The sequence below is a fragment of the Onychostoma macrolepis genome, chromosome 05 (genome assembly GCF_012432095.1).
Source record: "Onychostoma macrolepis isolate SWU-2019 chromosome 05, ASM1243209v1, whole genome shotgun sequence".
Taxonomy (NCBI): domain Eukaryota; kingdom Metazoa; phylum Chordata; class Actinopteri; order Cypriniformes; family Cyprinidae; genus Onychostoma; species Onychostoma macrolepis.
In genome coordinates, this window is record NC_081159.1 from 12,353,973 (window position 1) to 12,379,406 (window position 25,434).

A 25,434-nucleotide genomic window follows, 5' to 3' on the forward strand; every position below is an offset into this window, starting at 1 on the left:
GAAGAGTTTAACTTTACAATTGTCTGGCCTGCAGTAGGCGACGTGTTTTTGTTGATATATACGGTTCATCCGCCAACAGAGGACGCTGTTTCACCTGGCTCATCATCTCGGAAAGTAACTCAGATCTCATCTGCTCTGGGAAGTCTATCACACGCTTTATTGATGCGAGATTAAAGCGGTAAGAGCAGTAGAGTAGTGTACTGTTTGCTATCATCCGTTTTGCTATTGTAGTATTGTAACAGACCCCAACGGGAGAGAGGTCATCTGATTTACATGAACGTGACTGTGACAGTGATCCGCTGCAACGTGGAGCGTCTCCAAACCAAACTGCGGCTTGGTCTCGGGTCTGTGAGAATAAACCGTTTCTCGGGAGTGAGGGGTCAGCTTAAAAATCGCGAATGTTTTGCCGAAATCAGACAGCGAGAGCGACTATCGCTCGGGGCTCCGCGCTGGAGATGGAGATCCGCCGTGGAAAGTTCAGACAAAGTGTTTTCATGGAGACCCCGCAGGTAAATGAAGCTCCGGTTATCACGCTGTCCAGAGGCTCAGCTGGACTCTAGTAAATGTGTTAAGTGTACAGTCAGACGTGTACTCCGTTTTATTATGCTATTAATGTTATTTATGTTGATGTGTTTATCTTATATCAAATCACGGTTTTAGCTTTTTTTTTTTAAATTTTATTGAGGATATTACACAAAAAACGACAGGCTGTGTACGAAGACGTAATCTTTTGGTGGGGTAATCTATTGGAAAAGTACATTTTCAAAAATAAAAATAAAATAGGCTATTCGTTGTGGGCGTGGGCACAGTAGTTTATAGTAGATAACGGGACATGTATTTCATACAAACAGAATAAACATAATGGTTGAATGGCGTGATGTTTTGTTTTGTCCGGATTGGTGGTTTATTGTGAGGCTTAAAGTCAAAAGTGTCTAGGTGGTGTAACTGTCCTTAGAGTGTAAAAAAGAAAGAAAGCTGAAATTCTATTGGCATAAGTAGTTTGGCACAGTCTTTTATAGTCATTTCTTAAAAAAAAAAAAAAAAAAACATACAGTGGAAAAAAAATCTAATTATAAGACTTTATAATAAATATTTGAAAAATATTGACCCCCAAGTCAAGTCAGTGAGGTCATTGTAAAGTCATTTTGTACATTTTGAACTCCTATGACTTGACCCTAATTGACTGAGTGTCAAGGTCATTGAATTAAAAAAAAAAAATTAATTAAAAGTAAAATTACAAAAGTAGTTAAAATTAGATTACAAAAGTAATCTAAAAGTAATCAGAAAGTATTCTGATTATATTACCTGAAAGGTGTAATGTTGTTGATTGTTACGAACTAAAATTTTTGTCATGTAATTTGTAATCAGTAATGGACTACAACTTGTAAGTAATCTATCCAGCACCGCCTATGCTTTCTACTTTGAAAATATGCTAACTTTAAACAACTGATATATTTTATAAGAAATAACTTTAGTATTTGATCGTTACACCACTTGACATTTTCAGTCATTAAAACATTTTCTTAAAAAAATCTTTTTTTTCAAAAATGTGTGAAACAAACATGAATTGCATGATTGCATTTCCAAAAGCTTTGCACAAATGTCTCTCTCTCTCTCTCTCTCTCTCTCTATATATACGTACGTATGTATATACAGGTGCATCTCAATAAATTAGAATGTCGTGGAAAAGTTCATTTATTTCAGTAATTCAACTCAAATTGTGAAACTCGTGTATTAAATGAATTCAATGCACACAGACTGAAGTAGTTTAAGTCTTTTGGTTCTTTTAATTGTGATGATTTTGGCTCACATTTAACAAAAACCCACCAATTCACTATCTGAACAAATCAGAATACTTCATAAGACCAATAAAAAAAAACATTTGTTGTGAGTTGTTGGCCTTCTGGAAAGTATGTTCATTTACTGCATATGTACTCAATACTTGGTAGGGGCTCCTTTTGCTTTAATTACTGCCTCAATTCGTCGTGGCATGGAGGTGATCAGTTTGTGGCACTGCTGAGGTGGTATGGAAGCCCAGGTTTCTTTGACTGTGGCCTTCAGCTCATCTGCATTTTTTGATCTCTTGTTTCTCATTTTCCTCTTGACAATACCCCATAGATTCTCTAGATGGGGTTCAGGTCTGGTGAGTTTGCTGGCCAGTCAAGCACACCAACACCATGGTCATTTAACCAACTTTTGGTGCTTTTGGCAGTGTGGGCAGGTGCCAAATCCTGCTGGAAAATGAAATCAGCATCTTTAAAAAGCTGGTCAGCAGAAGGAAGCATGAAGTGCTCCAAAATTTCTTGGTAAACGGGTGCAGTGACTTTGGTTTTCAAAAAACACAATGGACCAACACCAGCAGATGACATTGCACCCCAAATCATCACAGACTGTGGAAACGTAACACTGGACTTCAAGCAACTTGGGCTATGAGCTTCTCCACCCTTCCTCCAGACTCTAGGACCTTGGTTTCCAAATGAAATACAAAACTTGCTTTCATCTGAAAAGAGGACTTTGGACCACTGGGCAACAGTCCAGTTCTTCTTCTCCTTAGCCCAGGTAAGACGCCTCTGATGTTGTCTGTGGTTCAGGAGAGGACAACTGTAGCCAAATTCTTTGACACGTCTGTGTGTGGTGGCTCTTGATGCCTTGACCCCAGCCTCAGTCCATTCCTTGTGAAGTTCACCCAAATTCTTGAATCGATTTTGCTTGACAATCCTCATAAGGCTGTGGTTCTCTTGGTTGGTTGTGCATCTTTTTCTTCCACACTTTTTCCTTCCACTCAACTTTCTGTTAACATGCTTGGATACAGCACTCTGTGAACAGCCAGCTTCTTTGGCAATGAATGTTTGTGGCTTACCCTCCTTGTGAAGGGTGCCAATGATTGTCTTCTGGACAACTGTCAGATCAGCAGTCTTCCCCATGATTGTGTAGCCTAGTGAACCAAACTGAGAGACCATTTTGAAGGCTCAGGAAACCTTTGCAGGTGTTTTGAGTTGATTAGCTGATTGGCATGTCACCATATTCTAATTTGTTCAGATAGTGAATTGGTGGGTTTTTGTTAAATGTGAGCCAAAATCATCACAATTAAAAGAACCAAAGACTTAAACTACTTCAGTCTGTGTGCATTGAATTTATTTAATACACGAGTTTCACAATTTGAGTTGAAGTACTGAAATAAATAAACTTCCACGACATTCTAATTTATTGAGATGCACCTGTAGTGCCGTGAAAAGGTTTTTGCCCCCTTCCTTTTTTTTTTTTTTTTAATGTTTTCCATATTTGACATATTTGTTACACTTAAAAGATTCAGATCATCAAACAAATTTGAATATTAAATATTAGTTTTTAAATGATGATTTCATTTATTAAGGGAAAAAAAAGCTGTCCAAACCTACCTGGCCCTTTGGATCTGAATCATTCAAGTGTGAAAAATATGCGAAAAAGGAAGGGGGGCAAAACAAATTTCACACCAATGTGTGTGTGTGTATATATATATATATATATATATATATATTTATATTTATATTTCTCCTTTCTCCTTTCTTGTAATTACTGTCATGCTTATTTGTCATTGTCCTCAAGCAAGTACACATGATCTTATCAAACACTGCAGTAGATCCCTTGCATTCTTTTAAGGGGAAAGGGCTCCATGGCATCTGTATATGATTATCCCAGAGTAGGTTGAGTTAAAAGAGAACTCTGCCTAACCCCTAATTATTTTTATACGTAGCCTGCTGTGGTGAGATGGAAAGAAGCATGCTTGGTTCCGAGTGTGGCTGTTGGATGTGTAGAGTCCCAGTGGCAGCTCTAAATTCCTTGTATGGCTTGGGACTATAGTCTTCATTCTGCTGTGGTGACTATATGTTTACGTTTTAGTTGTGCAGGAGGATTTATATTCATGTCAAAAGATGATTTAGGGCTGCACGATTAATCGCATGCAATTGTCATGCGTGTCTCGTCAGTAAAGCCGGTTCTGTGATTAGTAGTAAATCTCCATCACCTGCTTTCAAATGGAGCGCCATTTACTACACAGAGCCGTAGTTCGCTGACAAGCTACGCAATATCGTGTTTATAATCGCAGATGAATCACATTCGATTATGAACGCGATATTGCGTAGCTTGTCAGTGAAAAGCAGGTGATGGACATTTACTACTAATCACAGAACTGGCTTTACTGACGAGACACGCATGACAATCGCATGCAATTAATCGTGCAGCCCTAAGATGATTTGACTTTCAGGGATCTTAAATCATGTGCCGATCTTGTTTTAAATTTACAGGAAAAATCACATGCACTGTGTCACAGCTTTTGGTTCAGTTTTTGTTTATAGCAATGGTTCTATAAGGGGCCGAACCTCACTAGATGGCATCAGCAAACTTGCAGGATGTCCTGAAGATGACTTAAAATGACATAAACCGTAAAATAAGCTGAAGCAACTAAAGATCAAGATATTTCTTATTTTATTTTACTCTCTGAACACCTGTTGTTTCCTTTAAAGAACCAGGATTCAACTTTCTTGGAAAACCAAGACAAAATCTTAAAACTTTATGGCGGTTTTATAAATAAGTTATGGCACAATGCATAATAATTCTATTTTATAGTTTAAGATTTGTGAGTAAAAAATATTTTTTAAAATCCTAATCTCCCAAAACGTCTCTAATCCTGAAATAAAATTATTTTATTTTATTTTCATTCAAGTATTATAAAGGTTTTTTTTTTTTTTTTTTAATTCTTGAACTGCTGTAATCTGAGTTTGCATATCTCTGTCACTGATAAGATTTGCCCACTAGCCCATATCAGTATCATTTAGGCACCAAATACACTTTCTAATTCAGCCCCTCATTCAAGATGCATGTGATTTCACTCAAGTCATTGTGTGCTTTGCTCAAAAGCCTTTAAGACGCCCCAGTTCTCCACTGACATCATATTACCCCCTTTAGACTGGATGAGGTGTATTCTACTGTTTGATGTCTTCACCGTGGCTGCTGACTGGAAATCAATATGGCTTAATGAGAATCTTTTTAATGAGATTTTCTTACCTTTGCTCGCACGTAGTGATGGGTGACCTGATTGAACTTTACAATATCTTGCCCCAGTTTGTGTGTGAAACAGGCTGTATGTGAAGGCTCAGGTGAAGCAATTATAGTAAGCGGTAGAAAGAAGGAAGATTGCTGGCTCAGTTAAGTAGACTTAAAAGCAGTAATGGAAAACTTGGCTCACAGATCTTGAGTAATGACTTTATTTAGTGCAGACGTTAAAACTTTGCAGTGCACTTTTTTAATTGCAACTGCAACTGCTGCAAATTGTTACATTTTACTTGGGTTATGCTCTGTCATGCCAGTTGCCATTGAAATCACACTGTTGTTTTTAGATTTGCTTAGTTTGCATACATTCTTTTGGTTTGCTTACAACATGGTCCATTAAAACCACAGTGTTTGCCTGCTGAGGACTCTGCCACATATAGATTTCTCTGAAGGAAGTTAAAAGTGATGTAGGTTACACAGCGCCAGACACACCCTTCCACCCACAGCGCCTGTTTCTTTCCTAACAGAGTTCTGCTTAATTCACTCTGTACTGGATTCTCCAAGAGGATTGCTCAACAGCATGCTGCTGAGAAAAATGTTCCTTGCACCTAAAGCTTTGCTTTCCTTAGACATGTATTATGTACATTTTACTCCACAAGTCAAATTTGCTTGTTTGCACAGTCTGAGTTGCTGTTTTTTCCAGGCTGATTCTGTATTTTTTTTATGGTGATGTTTTCTCCATTGATGGGCTCTCCTGTGTATTTGCTTTGAGCAATTAAACATATACTCTGACACTTCCTTAGGGAAGGAAGAGTATTTATTGTAGACATACAATAACATTCAGAAGTTTAGGGTCAGTACATTTTTTACTTTTTTTCTGAATGAAATGAACACTTTCATTTAGCAAGGACACATTAAACTGATTAAAATGACAGTAAATACATTTACAATGTTGCAAAAGATTTTTCTGTAGATTCTTTTGAACTTTCTATTCATCACAGAATCCTAAAAAATCTGATAGCAAAATTCTGCTATAATCAGTTAATCTCTCTACATGGCACAGTTAATGTCTTATTTACATTGCGTCTACACATTATTTGATATAATAGAGGGTTTGCGATCTTCCAGAACTCAGAACTGAACAAAAACACCTCTGATTGGCCATTGCTTTCAGAAATTCTGATGTGAGTTGGCTGCTGCTTACTTTCAGTTTGTTGTTTATGTTTATTTAGTTATTTAAGTTAAGTTTCTTCCCTGAATCTTAAATTTTGTTACATACACATACATTTTCCTTAAATCATCCTGGCAACCCACCTGAGGGTTGTGACCCAGGGTTTGAAAACCACTGCATTATAGAATACAAATGATTCTTTGTGCACACTTTCATCTGTAGCTGAAGGTTTTAAAGTAATTCCACTCATATATTTGGCTTTTCCAAGGACTTGTAAGGTCACACATTGCACTCATATGGTGCCTTTTCCATGTTTAGAATGAGGCCATAAGCTAGAGAGGAGCTGATATCTTGAAGAAATGCAAAAACTTCCCTCCAGCATGTTAGTAGATCCGCTAGGCCCCAGTGAACAATGGGAAATCTTTCAACGCTGGGGCCCTAACTCTTGGTCCCTGGCAAAAAGCCCTGTTAAAAGGAACTGGAGAGGAGGATAATCGTCCACGCTCTGATGTCATAGGAGCCTCGCTCTTTTTAGTTAGTATGCCAGGCACTCTTGAACCTTGTGAGCTGAGAAGAGGTGTATTGAGCAGTGTTTGAATTCTGTATATAAAAGAGTGGGGATGTTTGAGTTTTAGTGACAACAGCTTTTTCATTTTCTATATATATATATATATATATAATCTGCTTTGTTTGTTTTGCTTAGTATTGTTTTTTGGAATCAAACCTAGAACCCAAGAAGCATATTGGCAAAAACCTCTATTAATGAGAATAACATCCTGTGATTGTGTAGTGCAAGAAATGGTAGAGACCATAAGGAGGAGTGTTGGAAACACTGCATACAAGACATTCCAGTGCGAAAAAAAAAGAGAGACAATCCCATTCTTAGGCTTATTTTGCTGCATATTCATATTTCTATAAACCATAGAAGAGAATATATCAATATATTAAAACAATTTTTCTTATAATTTCTAAGTCATGGCTATTTTTTAGTAGTTTACATGGTTTGCATACATGTGCATGCATATATGCATATCACGTGACAAAGATGCATAATTTGGTAGATTAAAGGGGTGACCGCTAATGCAATAAAAAATTACTGTAATAACAGTAAATTATGCATAGTTGCATGCAACTAATCCTAAAACAAACCCTAATCTTAATCCTACAGTAAGTAGATGTTGTTAATTAGTATTACTCAGAGCTTAACTATATAATTACACTGTAGCAAGGACACCTTAATGAATATTTCTATTTATAGCAAAATAAGATATGAACAGGTCAAGTCAAGTCACCTTTATTTATATAGCGCTTTTACAATACAGATTGTGTCAAAGCACTTAACGGTATCAAATTGGAGGATAGAGTGTCAGTAATGTATAATGATAAGATTAAACACTCAATTTTCAGTTAAAGGCATTTCATTATTGAATTCAGAGATGTCATTGTCTAGCTCAGTTTAGTTTAAATAGTATCTGTGCAATCAAATCGGCGATAATCGCTAGAAATTAAGTGTCCCCAACTGAGCAAGCCAGAGGCGACAGGTAGATTAACAGGTGACAGAATACACGGTGTTCATTTGTGACAGAATACACGGTGTTGCAGTGCTTTATAAATGTCATGTGTACAGTAGGCACCAAATAGGTTACTAGTCAGGTAATTGCATACAAATGCACCAATATAAGAGCTGTTAAAACACTCTCACCTACACACTGCGGATATTGGAAACAGGCACATTATTTAGCTGACATTGACTTTGCTGATAACACCTTTCAGTACTGGCATGTTTTCGTCCTAAAATGAATAGAGGCTCAGATGTTCAGCAGGATGTCAAATAGTTCAGGACTCAACCCAGGATCTTGTGTTCAAGGACATCAAGATGTTCAGTCCACTCTTATCTTATCTCACTTGTGCACAGCTGACATGGACATTATTCATACAGTTGGACTTGTCATGTGATGTTTTTTTTTCCCTTGTTAGGTAGGTTGCTAGTATCTCCCGGCTTGCATCATGACCACCAATGTCAGAGATTTCATTTGTTGAATGTGTGTTCTTCTATCACAGTGGGATCTTTTATTGCTTGCTGTGGTGTGTGTTTAATTTACTGTAGTTTGTATAGTGGTTTTCACAACATATTATTCCAAAGCAGTAATAAGAAAACAATGGTTTGATAACTTGTCACATCTTTAGCTCAAATCAGGCTGCTAAGTTAATACTCAAGTATGTTCTAGAATAAACCAAAAGGTGGGACACATCTTCGTAGTCATAGAAAGCATTATTATTTCTCCCATTCATTTTGTCTACTAGTGATCTGTCTCCTCTCACTCACATTCACTGTCTATGTTTAAAGTTTCAAGACATTTGAAACTATGTGAATGTGCATTCAATAATGTTCTGTTAATCAGTTTAGGATGTTATAATGTTTGTTAACATTAATAATGAAACTTGTTACCTATTAGCAAGTTATTGAAGTAAACTATGTCATCTTTTTCAAACATGCGCTAACATCCAGTTAAATGTGCGTGTTGACTAATGCTGAAGTCATTGCTATATGTTGGTTTTTACTTCAGCAGCTTCTTGCCACTACAGTCAAATACAACCTAATTCTGATTTAAATCTTAAAGTTTTCTTATTATTATTATTTCAGTTTAAATTGAAGGGTTAACTTTCCTTGCTTAAAGACTTGGTTTCATTATCTAAACTACTCAGGCATTCCAGAATCCTTAACCTTGTTCTTTTCAGGAGGTTGAGTGTTTGTCTTGTAGCTTGAGGGAAAATCTTCCAGACTGAGAGGGATGAGACAAAGTAGAGGCCCGGACTTTTGTTAACGTCATTAACTGTTTCTAAATCAACTGGCTTCAGCTTAAGGGGATTCATTTCATTCATGCGTACCTGTCTGTCTAGAAAAAAGGACGTGAGTCACACTGTGTGTCTTTAGCAACAGCATGCCCACACACAGTTCTCAACAACCACTGTGATTAGCTGTAGTTACTTGTGTTTGTGTCATAAGAGAGTTAATCTCCAAAATGGATGGTTTTTATAAACCGCATCCTCTTAAACATTTGAGTGTGTGAGAGCGTCAGTGTTGGGGAAACTACTTGTAGTTTGTACTGTGTGATGTAGTTCAGCTGCAGTAAAGCTAAGCTAAACTTTGGAAAAGGTCTTAGTTTGGTACTTAGAACTTTTAACTACAATGCAACTATATAAGATAGTGTCTTTTTTTTAAATGTAAAACAAATTATATTTGCCTATGCCTAATTAATTTTTTTCAGTTCTCTGGCACAAGAAAATTAAACTACTAAATTACTCTAATTCAACTTATAAAACTAGATACAAACCAGTTTATCATATAAAATGTTAAAAAGATGTAAATGCCACAAAATGAATTGTTGAATTGTTTTTCTTTATCAACCATTCAAATGAAATGATTAATTAAATTGAATTGATTTTCCAGGTGCTATATATGAATCAGTAAATAATTTTAAAAGCATTGAATTGATCAAAAATTACAGTTTATAATGTTACAAAAGATTTTCAATGCTGTGCTTTAGAACTTTGTTCATCAAAGAATCCTAAAACAATTGGTGGTAACACTTTATTTTAAGGTCTCCATAATACAGACTAATTACCAATTTAAGTACTTAGTAGTAGCCGTTGTACTTGCATGAAATAAAATGCACTTACCATGTAACTAAGTTATGTAACAGCCTGTACTTACAGTTTGTACACTGTAAAAAGTGATAAGTTGACTTAACTTAATAATTTTAAGGCAACGGGTTTCCTCAATTTTTTTAAGTACATAATAATTTAAAAAATAAAGTTAAGTAAACTTGACAATGCAATTAACTTATTTTTTAAATTATCATTTACTTAAAAATTTAAGGCAACAGGTTTCCTAAATTTTTTTAAGTTAAGTCAACTTATCACTTTTTACAGTTTGTAATTATGTAGATGTAATGGGCAGCTACTGCTAAACATATGTAACAGGCCAAGTCTGTTACACAGCTACTTATGTAACCAAAAGATTGTTACGTATGTGTTGCAGACTTTATACAACGTAATTATAAATGTTAGTGCACAGACATAAGCTCCTTAAAATAAAGTGTATCAAGATTGTACTTAATGTGTATCTATACTGCACACCTTATCCAGCTGCACCTTAGTTTGATTTAACCCTCCAGTACACCGCTAAAATACATGTAATACCTTTCTATTTACATTACAATTACATAATATTACACAGGCATAAGCTACTTAAAATAAAGTGCATCAAGATTGTACTTAAGTGCACAAGTAGCTGTGTAACAGACTCGGTCAGTTACATATGTGTAACAGTAGCTGCCTATTACATCTACATAATTACAAACTGTAAGTACAGGCTGTTCCATAACTTAGTTACATGGTAAGTACATTTTGTTTCATGCAAGTACAATGGCTACTACTGAGTACTTAACTAGGTAATTACTCTGTATTATGGCACCTTAAAATAAAGTGTTACCCAATTGGCAGTTTCCACAATTATATATATAGCAGCACAACTGTTGTGTCAACATTGATAATAAGAAATGTTTCTTGAGCAGCAAATCGGCATAGAATGATTTCTGAAGCGTTATGTGACACTGTTAATACTTTTTAATTAAATTACTTTTCAATGGCAACACTAGGAAGTCTGATTGTTAATTTAGTGAATCACTTTTGTTCAGATGGTTTACATTGAAATATGATTCACAAAGATTTTGTATGAGAGGGCGAAAGGACAGACGGTGATTTGTTTATTCCCTGACACAAAAACAGTGATGCTGCATTTTGTTGGAAGAAGTAGCTTGTTACTGGAAAAACAACACTGTTTTGAAAACAGTATTAGTATCACTACTTTTATTTGGTTACTCCCAAATATTGGCGAGCATTCATGGGTCTGTGAATCTAGGAAATGATCGGAGTAAACAGTAAAATTGTAAACCGTTTGAGCGTCTCGTTGTGTTTTACCCAGTGGACTTGATGGAATCTGTGCTTTCTCCTGTCTTTCTATTTGTCCATGAAACTCGGTCCCACTGCTGTGAACATGGCATTGTTCATACACAGGCTTGTGCTCTAAAAGTGATGAAGACCACAGCTGTCTCACACAGACACTGTTCTGTACGTCATTTCTGAATGCGATCCAAGTCATTACATGCCTGTATGAGTAATAGTGTTGCCACAGAGCAACGTTCGGAAACAACACTACACACAAACATCTGTGCAAAACACTCTTGTGAGGCTGCTGTGTAACACAGACATGTTATATGAACAAACACCTCATGTCAATAATGTGCTAACATGCTCAGTGTGTCTTCAGACACCAAACTGACACCTGTGAACTTCTGACCGTTCACTCACAATGCCCTCAGTGGCTAAAAATAGTATTAATCCTCATACTCCCTGCTCTGATCTGTTGAGCTTTAATGCTGTCTGTACTCCTAAGCCAGTATTTGAGTATTTTTATTCCACAATGACAAGATTAAAATGTCTTATGTTTTGTAACATTGTTTTTTAGACCTCTCTTAGGTAATCTGCCTTCTGTCAGCCGCTGCCGTTGACCAGGGTCATTTCTAGGCTAGACGGTGATAGTGAGAGTTAATCTTAATTTATTCCCAGCCTAATCACATTAAAGCAGAATCAGCGGGGTTGGTGTGTGTGGCCACACTTTAAGAATGTCTGGTATTTGTTAACATTTATTAACTAGCGTTGTGCACCAGCGCTGTGTTCGTAAGCCACTGTCACATCTCTGTGAGGATGACACTCTGAGGCACAATACTTTGTTTGTGTTTTACTCATTTGTAGGTTACTTTCAATAAAGCATCTTCATTGCGAATAAATGTAAATATGAAGGTATTTACTGATAAGTGCCATGAAAAACTATCAAAACACTTTTCTTCTCTTGTTTTGGGCATAATTTAAAAGATTTTTTACATTTTTATTTTATTACTATTATTTTTTTAGATAAACGTAAAGTGTACCTAGTTAGAAGAATGGTCCATATTTTTTATTTTATTTTAATTGAATTGATTTTTTTTATATTTACTGTTTACTTTTATGCGTTTGAAAGAAGCCTCTCATGTTCAATAAGGCTGCATTTATTTGATTAAAAAAAATAGAATAAAAATAATAATATTGTGAAAGGTTATTACAGTTTAAAAATAACTTATCTCTATTTTAATATATATTTTAAAACGTCATTTATTTATGTGATTTTAAAGCTGAACTGTAGTCACTATTCCAGTCTTCAGTGTCACATGATCCTTCATGATCCCAAATCATTCTAATATATTGATTTGGTGCTCAGACATGTCTGCTTATTATCAATGTTGACAACAGTTGGGACGCTTAATATTTTCATGGTAATTCTGGTCTATTTTGTATTGCTCGATTACTGTAGTAATAGTAATTGTCAAATCAGTGGTTGAGTTTTAGGGCCTAGAGCTGAAAAATCCAACATAAGAAAGCATGGCATGGGCTAATAGGAAGAAACTCAACATCTTCTGGTACATCTTGTAAAAAGTTACTTTGGTAAAATAAAAAATAAATAGATTTACTTAATCTCATTGTCATCTTTAGAGTATTTTTATCCATGTCATTAACACACTTCTTGGTGTATTTTGAGAACTCCCTCTTGTGGGCTGCTAAATGCTCTCTTAAGAGCACTACATTTACTCTGATAATAAGATGATGGTGTGCCAGAACAATTGCATCACAGTGCCGTTAGATCAACTTGGCTTGCTGTTAGGTTAATTGTTTCAGAAAGACATGATGTTCCATTATTATTCACGTTTGTGTGGGAGCATTTGTGATGGTGTCAGAGGAAGTTGAACTACGTAATGTACAGTCCAAAGTGTAAGACCTAAGTGTGAATTTACTTGACTCATCCAGCTGACTTATCTTGGATGGGCTGTTTCAGTCTGTGTCAGTGTGAGAGATCTGACTACTAGACCATTAACCCAAAGTCTTGGGTTATCTCTAAACCTCTAGGGCTTGATGATTGATGAGAAACTGAAAACTTGGAAGGTGCTTTGCCTTTACAGTTGTTTAGATTGAACTATGTTAAAACTACGTGCCGTTACGATACAATTTCTTACATTCTAGGTATTCTAATGTTTTTATGTCTTCACTCCCCTTTCTTTCTATTATTATATAATGTTAAATATAAGATAGTACAACATGCGAAGAAGATGGTTGTATACTAATAGTAAATATGGGGTGTTTAATTCCAAAGTTGTCCTCAAACAAGCCCCATAATGTTTGTGTGTATATGTGTATATTTATATATTCTCTTCTGGATGACAGCTATAGCCTGTATCTTATTCAAAGTAACCTAAACATAGAGTAGCTGTAATGTCTGGGTCGTCTGCTACTGTTTCAGAAGTGTACTGTTCTGAGTTTAGAACGATGTTTCCACATGCGACTGTCATGTGTCTGTGATTTTTCTCCCCTGGACAGCTGCTTTTTCCCTCACTGGAAAGAAAACCTCACAAAACAGAAACATAAAAACACTGGCGCCCTGTTTGCCGTTCTGGCCTGGCTTTATTTGACCTTTTATTGCTGTGCTTTGTTGCTGATTTGGTTAGCTTATGCTTTAGGCAATGAAGCTTAGAGATATTAAGTTTCGCTGTATTTACATTGGAAGTTTAGACAGTCTGCTGAATAATGTTTTAAGAATTGTCCATTAGGGGGAGACATTGATCTTTTTTAGGACATTTAAAGTCAATGGCTTACCAGCTCTAAGCATCAACACATTGATTCTTCTCTTTGACATGCTGTACTTCAATCGTACTGTTAATGGAGACTAATGAATAGTGTTACAAGCCCTCGTTTTTTTTTTTAGTTTTTTTTGCAGTTGATATTGATGCGTGTGGTTTAATTGAAAATCTCTCAGTGCAATAAATAAATGTTAATTAATCCATGAAAGTGGTGTTTAAATTGAGTCAGTGAATCAAATCATTTAAAAAAAATATTTAATGAGTTTTCTGTATAGCATGTGGAATATTGATTTATGTTGTGTGTGTGTTTGTATGTATGAGAGAGAGGGGGTTGATTTGTAGGCGGTGGAGGGATCCTGGGACGGTGGCCAGATCACACTGGCTGCAGCTGACTTTAGAAACGAAACATCTCCAGGGAGCTGATGAGCCTTAGAGAAACTCGCTGCCGGTGGATATGTGGAGCATGTTAGCACGGTGACACTGGCGGCAGGCTCAGAGTAGACAGGAAGTTCAGGAGACCCCAAAGGACCTAAACTTTTATAGAAAGCTGGGTTTAAGAATCGGTTCTTTGCTTCTTTTTGGAGAAAAGTCTCAATGTAGTGACGATCAGGCAGTGACTCCATTATGCTGATTTGCTTTTGCTTGTTTTGTTTTTAGTTTTTTTTGTTTGTTTGTTTGTCTTTTGTTTTGTTAAGCTTTTTTTGTTTTGTTTGTTTTTTGTTTGGTTTGATTGTGTTTTGTTTTGTTGTTGTTGATTGTTTTGTTTTATGTTTGTTTGTTTTTATAAGAAATGTGAGAACTTCAACTGCTTGTTGTGACTTGGTACTGGGGATTAGAGCTGTATAAATGTAACAGTATACAAAAGGATTTGCTATGTTGTGTGTAGTATTGCCTAAAGACATTTAGCATGATAGGACAGAATTAGCTAATTTTATTACACTAATTTTCATAAAATTGCCCTTAATGTATCATTGTGTGTGGGATCAGCCATCTGCTGGCCCTTGATTTAACTGCATACCATGATATTTACATCCAGTAAAGCAAATAAATAAAGTACAGTAGAGGTCTGTATGAGAGAATGTAAGAACACAGGAAAAAGAAAATCTGTCGAAATCAGCTAAATTTGTGTATGTTTAGTCTGTTTAATTAGTTTCATAGCATCTAATTAAATAGACACCATTATTCTTCTAAAATCTTTGTGTGTGTGTGTGTGTTTACAGTGCCTGGGCTTCTTCTATCTGTTTCTTGTGGGTTGTACTGTGTGTTTGAGATGGGGCTGTGTAGCAGCTGAGGCTCTTTGTAGTGGTTAGCAGCCCTTGTTAGAGGCCTTGCCCTTCCCTCTGTTTGTTTCACAGATGTGCCCTGATTGAACTTCAACCAAAATGAATTAAAAACACAACACGAGCTACACTTTGAATTAGCTGGTGTCTTTTTTTCACTTATCTTTTAAAGGGTGTAAAAACTCACTGAGCTTAGAGAGCTGCTGCAGAAAATAAGTCCACACAACTAAAACATGAATTTAGCTGTGTGGTATTTTTAAAAAAGAGCCTTTTCCTCCTGTCACAATACTTCCTTTCCCTAGATTGAAGTGTACAGTAAACCTGAAGTGTTGTGGTAACTTCAGTATGGTATTTCCTTACTCCACCCAGTCAAATTCCTCCTTGCCACCTAAGTAGCTCTTGCTTTATCACACCGGCCACCCAAACAAGAAGCTGTTTCTGTTCTTTTATTCCTGATTAGGAAAGGGAAATATATCTATGTGCTTCAGTACATCCGATGAGGAACAAAGGACTCGCATCTTGTTTGTTATGATGGGATTATGCACCAACCCATCCTGACTTAAAACATGTGAATGTCCTGTTATGTGACTCAGTTAGCATGGCAAAATTCTGAGGGATTAGTATTAGCAGCATAACTGGAGAAAAAAACAGGGATGATGGCTGCTACACAAACCACTTGTCAAAGGTCCAAAAGCTTTCATTCACACTATAGTAAATGCCATCAAAAACATTTTGCATTTGCTTCTTTTTTGCTTGCTTCATCTTCTGGACAATTTTCTATCGTGGCTTTTTCTCATTGTCACTGCATAATAGCTCAATTGTTTCTTTAGTAGAGAAATGTAATGTAAGTGTGAGCGCCGTAAGCGAGTGCAGAGACCACCTTTCACACACTTTTATTTGTGTAATAGCTATTTCGAATTGTTGTTTGCCCTCAACGTTGACATCCAGTTTTGTTTGGTTTTCTAAACCTTATTGTTGTGATCATTGTGTTCAAATGTGTGCTCATTCTGCATCTCATAGCCCTTGTTAGTTGGAAGTAATGCTTTATTCTTACTGTTGACCCGGGACAGGACACGTGTACATGTTCCATAAGGCTTAACTGTTGTTTTGCATGTTAAACTGGTTAGTAAATTAATTTTTTTCTCTTTGAGTAATTGACGTTTTCCATGGTTTAACCAGCAGGTCAAGTTAAATAGGATACAAATTATGTAGATTAGTGTATTAGATGAGAGAGTAGGTCTTTACTGATTTCTGTAGTTAGGAGTCCACTTGTTACATATAACACATTGCGAGTTGTTTAGTTCCCTACTTTTCTATGTGCACAATTCTACAGTCCTTAAAAGAAGAATGCAAAAACTTTCATGCACATATGGTAGATTGAGTTTCACAAAGTCAAGACCCCTGTGTCTGCCTTGTTTTCACAAACACTGAGTACCACTCCCTTGGAGCCCACATTTTGCTGTCTGTTTTTTTCTTTCTGTCTCCTAAGACTTAAGCAAAATAATGGATCACGTCTCTGTTCCCATTGTGTGTCCTTGTATCAGTCAAAAGAGACTATGGAGTGAGAAGATTTGTAAATTGTGGTGCATCATAGATAATCTGATTATGCATGATCCATTATTGTGTGACTTATTATTAAAATTGTCTGATATTCTTAATTGCCAGGAGAAACCCATCTGATGCAGATTTGTAGGTGTAGCTTATGAAGCATATTTTGATGGGCAGATTCTGATTTAATCATGTTGACACTACAGAACACTTTCTTTCTGCGAGTCAATAACATTGTGGTTTGGCGTGCATCAGAGAAACTGATTATGAATGTAATATGAAGAAACTGAAAGGGCTGTTAATACAAATTCAATAGGATAAGATATGTTTATTTTATAGTCTGAAAGGCTATTAGATAACATTTATGGAACATCATTAAATAAAAGTTATTTTCCCTTCAAAGTTTACAAAGATCCAAAGAGAAATAATGAAAGAAAAAGAATGTAAATGAAAATATAGACCTTAAGACCACAAAAAAAGTCTATAAATGCAAGTTTTATTTGCTCTGATTCATTGATTTTACAACTCGCTGCTGTGAGAGGAATCTTTTGAGTTCTCTGAAATTGAACTGTGGCATTTTAAATAATTGAGCATATATTAAAGATTGATACCCTGCTAACATGCATAAGCCACTTTATGAAATATATATTTCAGTATAGTGATTCTCTCTGTAGAAAATAAAATGTCTAGTCCAATAAATTTATTACTTGACAGGTGAAATGGTCGATATAACACTGCTTGGCAATCAAGATGACAAATTGTCTTGGATTTATGAAGCTGGATGCCATCATTATGTGGAAAGTATTAGGCAGACTGCAGTTACTTAGACAAAGCACTGTTCTCATTCTAGAGAGGACAGATGGACTCTTTGTTTTCTAAAATTAATGTTCCTATATTCCAGCTGAGGCAGCATGCAGATGCTATTCCTGAAGCAGTCAAATAAATAAATAAAAACAAGAATTTTTTAAATAAAAAACATAAAAACCAGGGGATTTTATTCATTGTGTTGTAACAGGTCCAATATGATGTTCTAAATAGTCAGGGGTCAAAACCTTAAAGAATTGCTCAAATGCTTGAAAACATTTTTCTTAAAACTGCTTTAAGCTTTAACACATCTTGATTGATTGTCAACCTCAGGAGGTCGCTTTATGAGTTTTTTTAGCTTATGGACTTTGGCGTATGTGATACGAACGTGTTCGCGTGCATATGATACGAAATTTGTTTGCGTGCATAGGATACGCAGTTTTCGCGTACGTATGAGACGCATCTACCCCACAACCCTAATCCTACCCATCGCGTAGCATTTACACGCCAAAGTCCATTTTTGCCTATCAATACCATGAGTTTTCATTTTTATTTGGCGTACTATTTATACGCACTTTCATGAGATCGGGTTGAATAATAAATAAACACATATAAACTGCCAAAGTTAACCATGCACCACTAAATTAGCTATCACTTAAGCTGTCAACTAGTGATAATGTAGTAGCGGCTAGCTAATAGTTTGTTGTCATATAAATTCCTATGAAAATCCCATAAATTAATAGCCTAATAACAACAACAGTTAGTTTTTTTTTTTTCTTCTTAAATTAACTTCGATAACATTACTGAAACACCAATCCCCATCCTGACTTATGTGAATAATTATTATGCTTTTGCGATTGCAAAAATTGATTTTCGAATTATGAAGGGCGTGTAGTTTGTGTCGCGCCGGTAGTTGTGCTGAGTGTTGTGAGCTGAATGGTGAAGGCAGTACAGTCAGTCCACGCGCTATGTGTGATGCCCTTTTGTGGGAAAGTCCTACTAGATAGAGCACACAGACACACTCACAGAGGGACATAAAGAAGTAAACTGCGTGTAAATGACCAGTTAAACAGACGGGAAAACGAGAACATGATTTGAGGGTGCTAGGAAAGGCGTTTTGCTTTTCATGTAGTAGAGAGCGTTCATTTAGGCTACTGGATGCAGTCGCTATTGTTGTGAAGCGAGAGAGACGTGCGGACGCGCTGAGGAGTTTGAGAAAAGAGCGTTTTACTCCTCTGCCTTTCTATTTTGTTGTCTTCAGTTATATTTGGTGTTATACGCATGGCTCCTCCTGAACTGTTGTTTCTGGACACATGGAGCTGGTCTGTGATGTGAAAACTGATTTTCTTGGATACGCCGTGGATTGGATTTGGATGCGTTTTGAAAGTCTGGATCGTTTGATTCATTTACTCGTCATTTACTTCTTCCAAAAATGTTGCTCAACTCTCAAGACAGATTAAGTGTTTGAAGAGCAGTGGGAGTCTGAACTTTAAATCGGGAGCCGATATCCCCCTTGAATGATGCCCATAGACAGACTTGCAGACATGGAGGAGAAACTTCGTATTTTGGAGGATCTCAATATGATATACATTCGTCAGATTGCCCTGAGTCTAAAGGTAAAGGTATTCTCCTAACCTGTCTTCTTTTGAATTACTTTAAAATGCTTTTGTACATCTGAAGTAGTTCTGAATGCTGTTATTTAGTCTTTTTAGTTAAACAATCAAATGATAATAAAATACAAAATTATACAAACTGTGTCTATAGCATACTTAAAATAAATGCTTTGCATAACTAAAAATCTTAGTTAAGTTTTAAAAGCCTGCATTTTGTAATGAGGTGTGAGGGATCTCTTGTGTTGTCTTGCTCTGCCAGTTTTTTCAGTGTGGTTAGGTTGTGTCTTACTCTGTGAGGGTGCTTGTCCGGTATACAGCTGCTCTTACAATGATGTTGATGTACAATGTCAGTGATTGTTTGTGTCAGTTTGGTGTGTTTCGTCTTGGCACTAATGCTTGATACAGAGAAGCAACAGCACTATTTCTCCAGTGGTCCTGAAATGCAGCTGCAGCCACACAAGACAAAGTCTCATTCGATGAATGTGTGTTGTTGGACGTTTGTGCCTGGTTTGTGATTTCTTTGGTATTCTGTGCCTGGAATCATTTGCACCCATAAGAAATTTTATGCAAGCATGTATGTGAGCTTACAATTTAATGTAAGCTCTTTTGCAAAACGCGTCCACGGGGACTTCATTTGACTAGCCTTATCTTTGGAAACAATTGCACACTTGGTGATATTATCGGTGTGAATATACAGGTACCTTATTTTCAAGCCAAGCCACCAAGTGTGGAAACAAACCCCCTTTCTTGCTTCAAGTAAGTGGATCATGGTGTCAATTTTAAATTTAATACTACTACACTGTAAAAAAAAAAAATTGAGCCAACTTAAAATTTTAAGGCAACCAGCTTCAGCAGATTTTTGAGTTCTCAACTTGTCGTTTTAAGTTTATACAACAAAAATTTGAGAATCTCCCACAAAAATAAGTTGAGCAAACTCAAAAATCTGCTGAAGCTGGTAAAAATAATTTTTTTTTAAGTTCGCTCAACTTTTTTTTTTTTTTACAGTGTAGAAAGCAGGCGGCACATGAAAAACTTTGATAAATATCAAAGTATGTATCAAATGCCATACCTCCTTTGGTTATGAAATAAAGTAGGCGTCTTTTTGTCCTGCAGCTGTTGTGTGTTAGCAACGCTCAGTATCTCACTGAATGACATGCTGAACACTGCCTCAGCCCCCGAGCTCTATGGGGTTTGGTGTGGGTGACCAAACTGTGCTCTTCTCCTAACCCATGCTGAGATCACACCTCGCTCCTCCAGTGTACCTGTTCTCCTCCTCCTCCGATTATGTGCTCAGTATTTTTGCAATGTGACCCTAAATTTGTAGCCTGTGATAATGAAAGGACATGGAGGCGCCTTCTTTGAGCTGAAGGACATCTTCATAAATTCCTGGAGCATTTAAATAATTCATGATCATGCATTTCAACGTTGGCAGTCTTGAGTTCTCAGAAGTCAATTAGCTTCAAGCCTCTGTCAATTTGAAAGAGTCTTGATGTTTAAATTTAATTATCCATGTGATCTTCATGCGAAAAATTAACTCTTTGTGTGATCTAGCAAGATCGTGTTCACTGCAGCCCTATAGAATTTGTTTCCTGTGGACAGGTTGGATTCCTTCTAAATTAGGGTTGGAGAACTTGTCATGATTACAGTAATCCTTGATCATGAAAACACAATAACTGCATGTTAATTTAATATAAAATGTTTAATTTATCATTGTGTGGTTGGTTACGGTGGCGTCACAAGTTGTGTATAGCTTACAATTGAACTGGTTAGAGATGGGATGAGGGCAGTAATAGATGTTCACTTCACAAGATATTGAAAAAGAAAAACTACAGAAAGAGGTTGTGGACTCCTTTTGTTGTTTTAAAGATTAATTTAAGTAGGAAAATCTTTCTGGGCTGCCTGACAGCATAAAATGGTCAATGATTTTGCTTAGCCAGAGTTTGCATAAGGGGGTGATATATTCTCCAGTGCCGCAGAGACAGGAACCTGTGGTTTTTTTGAATGATTGGGGACTACTGTTAGCGCTAGCAGTTGCAGTCAGTCTTTTCAAGTTTTAACAAGTCCATTTAAGAATCGAGGCAGCCACATTCTTGGCACTACATGAACATTCCTCTCTGTGTCCTTCCTTTACGATGTCTCTGTCTCTCCTGAAAACCAGAAGAACTCTTTCCCGGTGTCGTCACAACCTTTTGTTGCTGCAAAGCTGTGATTCATAGCCTGCTTGTAGTGATGGGTGATGGGAACAGGAAATAGCTGAGCTTAATGAGCGTGATTGGCTGGTATGATGTCATCTCTGCTTGACCCTTACTGCCTGACCACGCAGACAATAGCATGCTGTAGATATGGAAGTGCTTTTGTGAGGAGTGATTGCTCCCTCAGGTGGTGCTTAATGTTGTGGTTTGCTTTTGCTCTCCGGTCTCTGCCTGAGGGTTGATGGGTTATTTGGTCACGTTCTTAGCTTGCTGATGCTACACTATATATTTTTTTTCTATGTTAAAAATACATTTTCCACTTTAATATGGAGAGACCGATATAAATAAGCCTTTTGTAGGTTGATTTCCCTGAAAAGTGTAACAGTGTGCCTCGGTAGCACTATGAAAACATTTTTCTGTTTATTTGAGAAGACGCAACAGTAACACTGGTTCAGCCATTTCTGGGATTGTAAACTTCTATAGAGGTACATTGGAGGCCATAGCAAATATTCATTTTGTGTTCAATCTACTATTGTATTTCTACAACTTCATAAATGGGGAAAAATAGAGAGAAATTAATTACAGCAATCAGAAAAGAGATAGGCCTAAATGTCACGTTTAATGTCACTCCCTCACCAGCTATATTGGAAACTTTGTGCAAGGAGACTTTAATTCTAGGATGCAATAAATTGATCAAAAGTGACATTGTTTATAATATTACAAAATAAATATTTCTTGACCATCAAATCAGCATATTAATATGATTTCTGAAGGATCATGTAACACTAGGGCTGGGTATCGACTTTGATACTTTTTAGGCACCGACCGAATTGCCTCGACACCATCGAGTATCGAAAAACGTCTTGTCGTTCGGTACCAAATTTCGATACCTAAGGGGTTAATCTCCTCAACATCAGTGAGGCAATAAGCCTGTTAATCTGCAGCACTAGGTGTGTTCGACTAGAAGCTACACTTCGCAGATCGATCAGTGTTTGACATCCGCGAGAGAGACTCGAAAGCTTACGGTGCAGTCTGCTTAAATGTAGCCTAACAGATGTGTAAACTGAAAACTATTTGAACTTTATTAAAATTATTTGCACTGATTTATTGTGTTGGATATATTTTGTTCCTTTGTGCAGTGGCTCGGGAGATAAGGCTTTGAGTCTGTATAAATGCCAACAAGCTGAAAAAATAAAACCAAAGTTTTTTTGAGATAATGTAATCTTGTTAAAAACTGATTTCATAAAATTGGTATCGGAAAAAGTATCGTTCAGGAACCGGTATCGGTATCGAAAATTTTTAAACGATACCCAGCCCTATGTAACACTGAGGGCTGGAGAAATGGCTGCTGAAAATTCAGCTTTGCCATCACAGGAATAAATTGCATTTTGTATTGAAAATTATATTATACTGTATGTAAATGTAAATTGTAATAATATTCTACAACATTACTATTTGTACTATATTTTTGATCAAATAAACACAGCCTAGGAGATTTAGAGACCCTAAACCTTTGAACGGTAGTGTGATTGTATGATCATATTGGTTAAATAAACATAATAATATGTTTCATCTGTTTTTGCCATGTAGCAAGGATGTAGCAATTCATTGTGCTCTTAGTTGACAGTCCCACAGATGTGCTCAAGGACATAATAATATAGACAATGTGATCTTTTTATCTCTTCAGTTCACAGTCATCAGTCAGTAACATGAACTGAAGAAGTTACATGGATTTAGTGATTTCTCTTTCCATTCACACAGCTTGTTTACAAGGATCTGTAGCAGATACAGAGGTCTCTCTATATTCAACCAGCAGTGTGTTTACCAGGGTTCCTCCCCTCAGGTGGATCAGTGTGGCCTTTGTGTGTCCAGCCCAGCAGGGGTGATGGCTGCTGCTTGTTAATTTCTTATGGTATGTTGTGCAACTAAAATGACCCCAGTAGAATGTTATTGTGCCAGCACAAGAAAAAAGGACCTCATAACTCTGGCCTCCACCCATGATGTCCTGTGGGCCTTTGAACTCCAGCCAGGAGCATGATGAAATGCTTGGGAAAGGGCAGACCTCTCACCTCACCTAGAACCCCAATGTGACCTGAATCCACCTCAGATAATCTCCATACTTCAGCAGGTACAGGTGTCACATTTGGCCTAGTGGTGGAGTGATCTTGATATTTGTTTTTACCTCCCAACAAGTTGTTAATTGCATAATTTGGGTATGAAATTTTTTGCCCATCCTTACTTATTCGATTCGGAATATACCGATGATGAACTAACAGAGATGGATATTCTATGTAAGCATCACACGCATGCGTCTAATATCTTGGATTTGTTGATGAACGAGATGAACGATGAACGAAGAACGAAGGTCTTAAGGGTTTGGAACGACATGATGGTAAGTAATGACTGAGTTTCATGTTTGGGTGAACTATCCCTTTAAGTAGCTTTGTCAGTCATGGATTGTGAGGTTCAAAATTCAGTGTTATACATTAACAAACGTCTTTATTGGATTGTGTCAAGTCACATTTTTTAATATAGCGCTTTACACAATACAGATTGTTTCAGCAGCTTTAGCAAATAAGCGGGAAAGTAACTCGATGTAAATTTCATCAAATATGAGACAAATTCAAATTCTGCTGTAAAGGTAATAGTGTCAGTATTCAGCTCAAGTCAGTTCAATGTTGATTCAAATCGGTTCCATAACAGTGCCAATGTTGCAAATTTCATCAATAATGAAATGAATTCAATTCAGCTATAAAGCAGCTCTACAGAATAGAGGTGTCTTCATAAAGCTTAAGTTTTGCTTTCAGCTGATGGTGTCAATGCAGTCAAATCACAAGTCAAATGACATTACTGAATGTTAAGTTTTTTAAACCCATGCCAAGCAAGCCAAATTCAACAGTGGCAAGGAACCCAAACTTATGTTAAGAAATGGAGTGAGAGTACATATTTGACCAATACTGTATGCTTAACTTCTTTGCAAATAACTCCATTCTGAACATACATTCTTGGTTTCAAGGAGCCTCAGTGTAACTACTTTTTCGTGACTAGGCCCTGTATCTGCAAGGCTCTGGCACTCCTCATGCCCTCCAGGCTGGGTGGGGTATTAGGAGGAGGGCATAGGCTGGTAGTGAAAGAGGGCATTGTAGTTGGTCACCCACGCCTCAGTGCAGTCTCTATCGTTCCAGGCCTGGGCCTTGGCGTAGTCAGGAACAGGGCTGAATAGACACTCTGTGTGCAGGAACCAGCCAAATGTCTTGACTCGAGCCGGCTTCCTTTGGAAAACACCTCCCAGCATCCAGTGGTGTTAGTGGAGACCGCCAGCTCTCACCCTGGCCCCATACTTTATTACTTTATCCCATCTTGCCTGCCCTGCTAAGGCATTCTAGATGTTATGCTTTTAGAAAATGAGCCGATAAGACCTGCTGAATCTGTTGAGTCAGAATTCAGGTAATGGGCATATGTTTCTGCATAAGATTTTCCATCTATCCAATTTCTCTGACAAGACTTTTCAAATCAATACATTATAACACATCAGTCATGGGTCTATATGTGTTGCCTCTCTCACAGAGGACTGTGAAAAAAATCTGATAAGGTTATATGAACTCTTAAGGCCTGTTTGTACAAAGATGAATAATCAGTGTGAAAATGCAGTGCAAAAAATATTTTCATTTGAATGAACAGCTGTTTGACACAAACGCTTGCCGTCGAATCTATTTTTAACTAACAGTGAATAGCTGAAGAATCCGGAAACCTGTTTCTTGTCTCTCTATTCTTGTTTTTGTGTTATTTGACTATAGCACCAAAACACCATTGCAAATAAACAGAACAGTGTTTTAAAATATGTAAAAACTGTTTGACTTCCTTTCTTCTCTATAACAGGTGAGTGTCAGAAACGTAAAGTTGTGTATTTCACCGCTATTCAAGATTAGTTTGTTTTTAGTTTTGTGTATGTCTGCAGAACTAGCTAACTTAGCCTGAATCTGGCTGCTGTTTCTGGTCTCATGACTTCCTTCATGGTATCAGGAGGACTAAGTTTGTATATGAAAGCAGCGCTGTTAATTTCTGGAG

General features: G+C 36.8%; 1 protein-coding gene across 4 annotated transcripts in view; it reads left to right on the plus strand.

Moving 5' to 3' along the window:
* Window positions 1–25,434, plus strand: part of rtkna (rhotekin a) — a 65,306-nt gene continuing 39,872 nt past the window's right edge. Inside the window, exon 1 of one of the 4 annotated variants that reach the window (XM_058775478.1) lies at window positions 1–509. In XM_058775478.1, the coding sequence (XP_058631461.1) occupies window positions 399–509 (111 nt within the window). In that variant the 5' untranslated portion in view covers window positions 1–398. Of the gene's footprint in view, window positions 510–18,487; window positions 19,178–25,434 lie in introns of those variants that run through there. The other 3 variants (XM_058775473.1, XM_058775477.1, XM_058775474.1) reach the window with 3 other exon arrangements.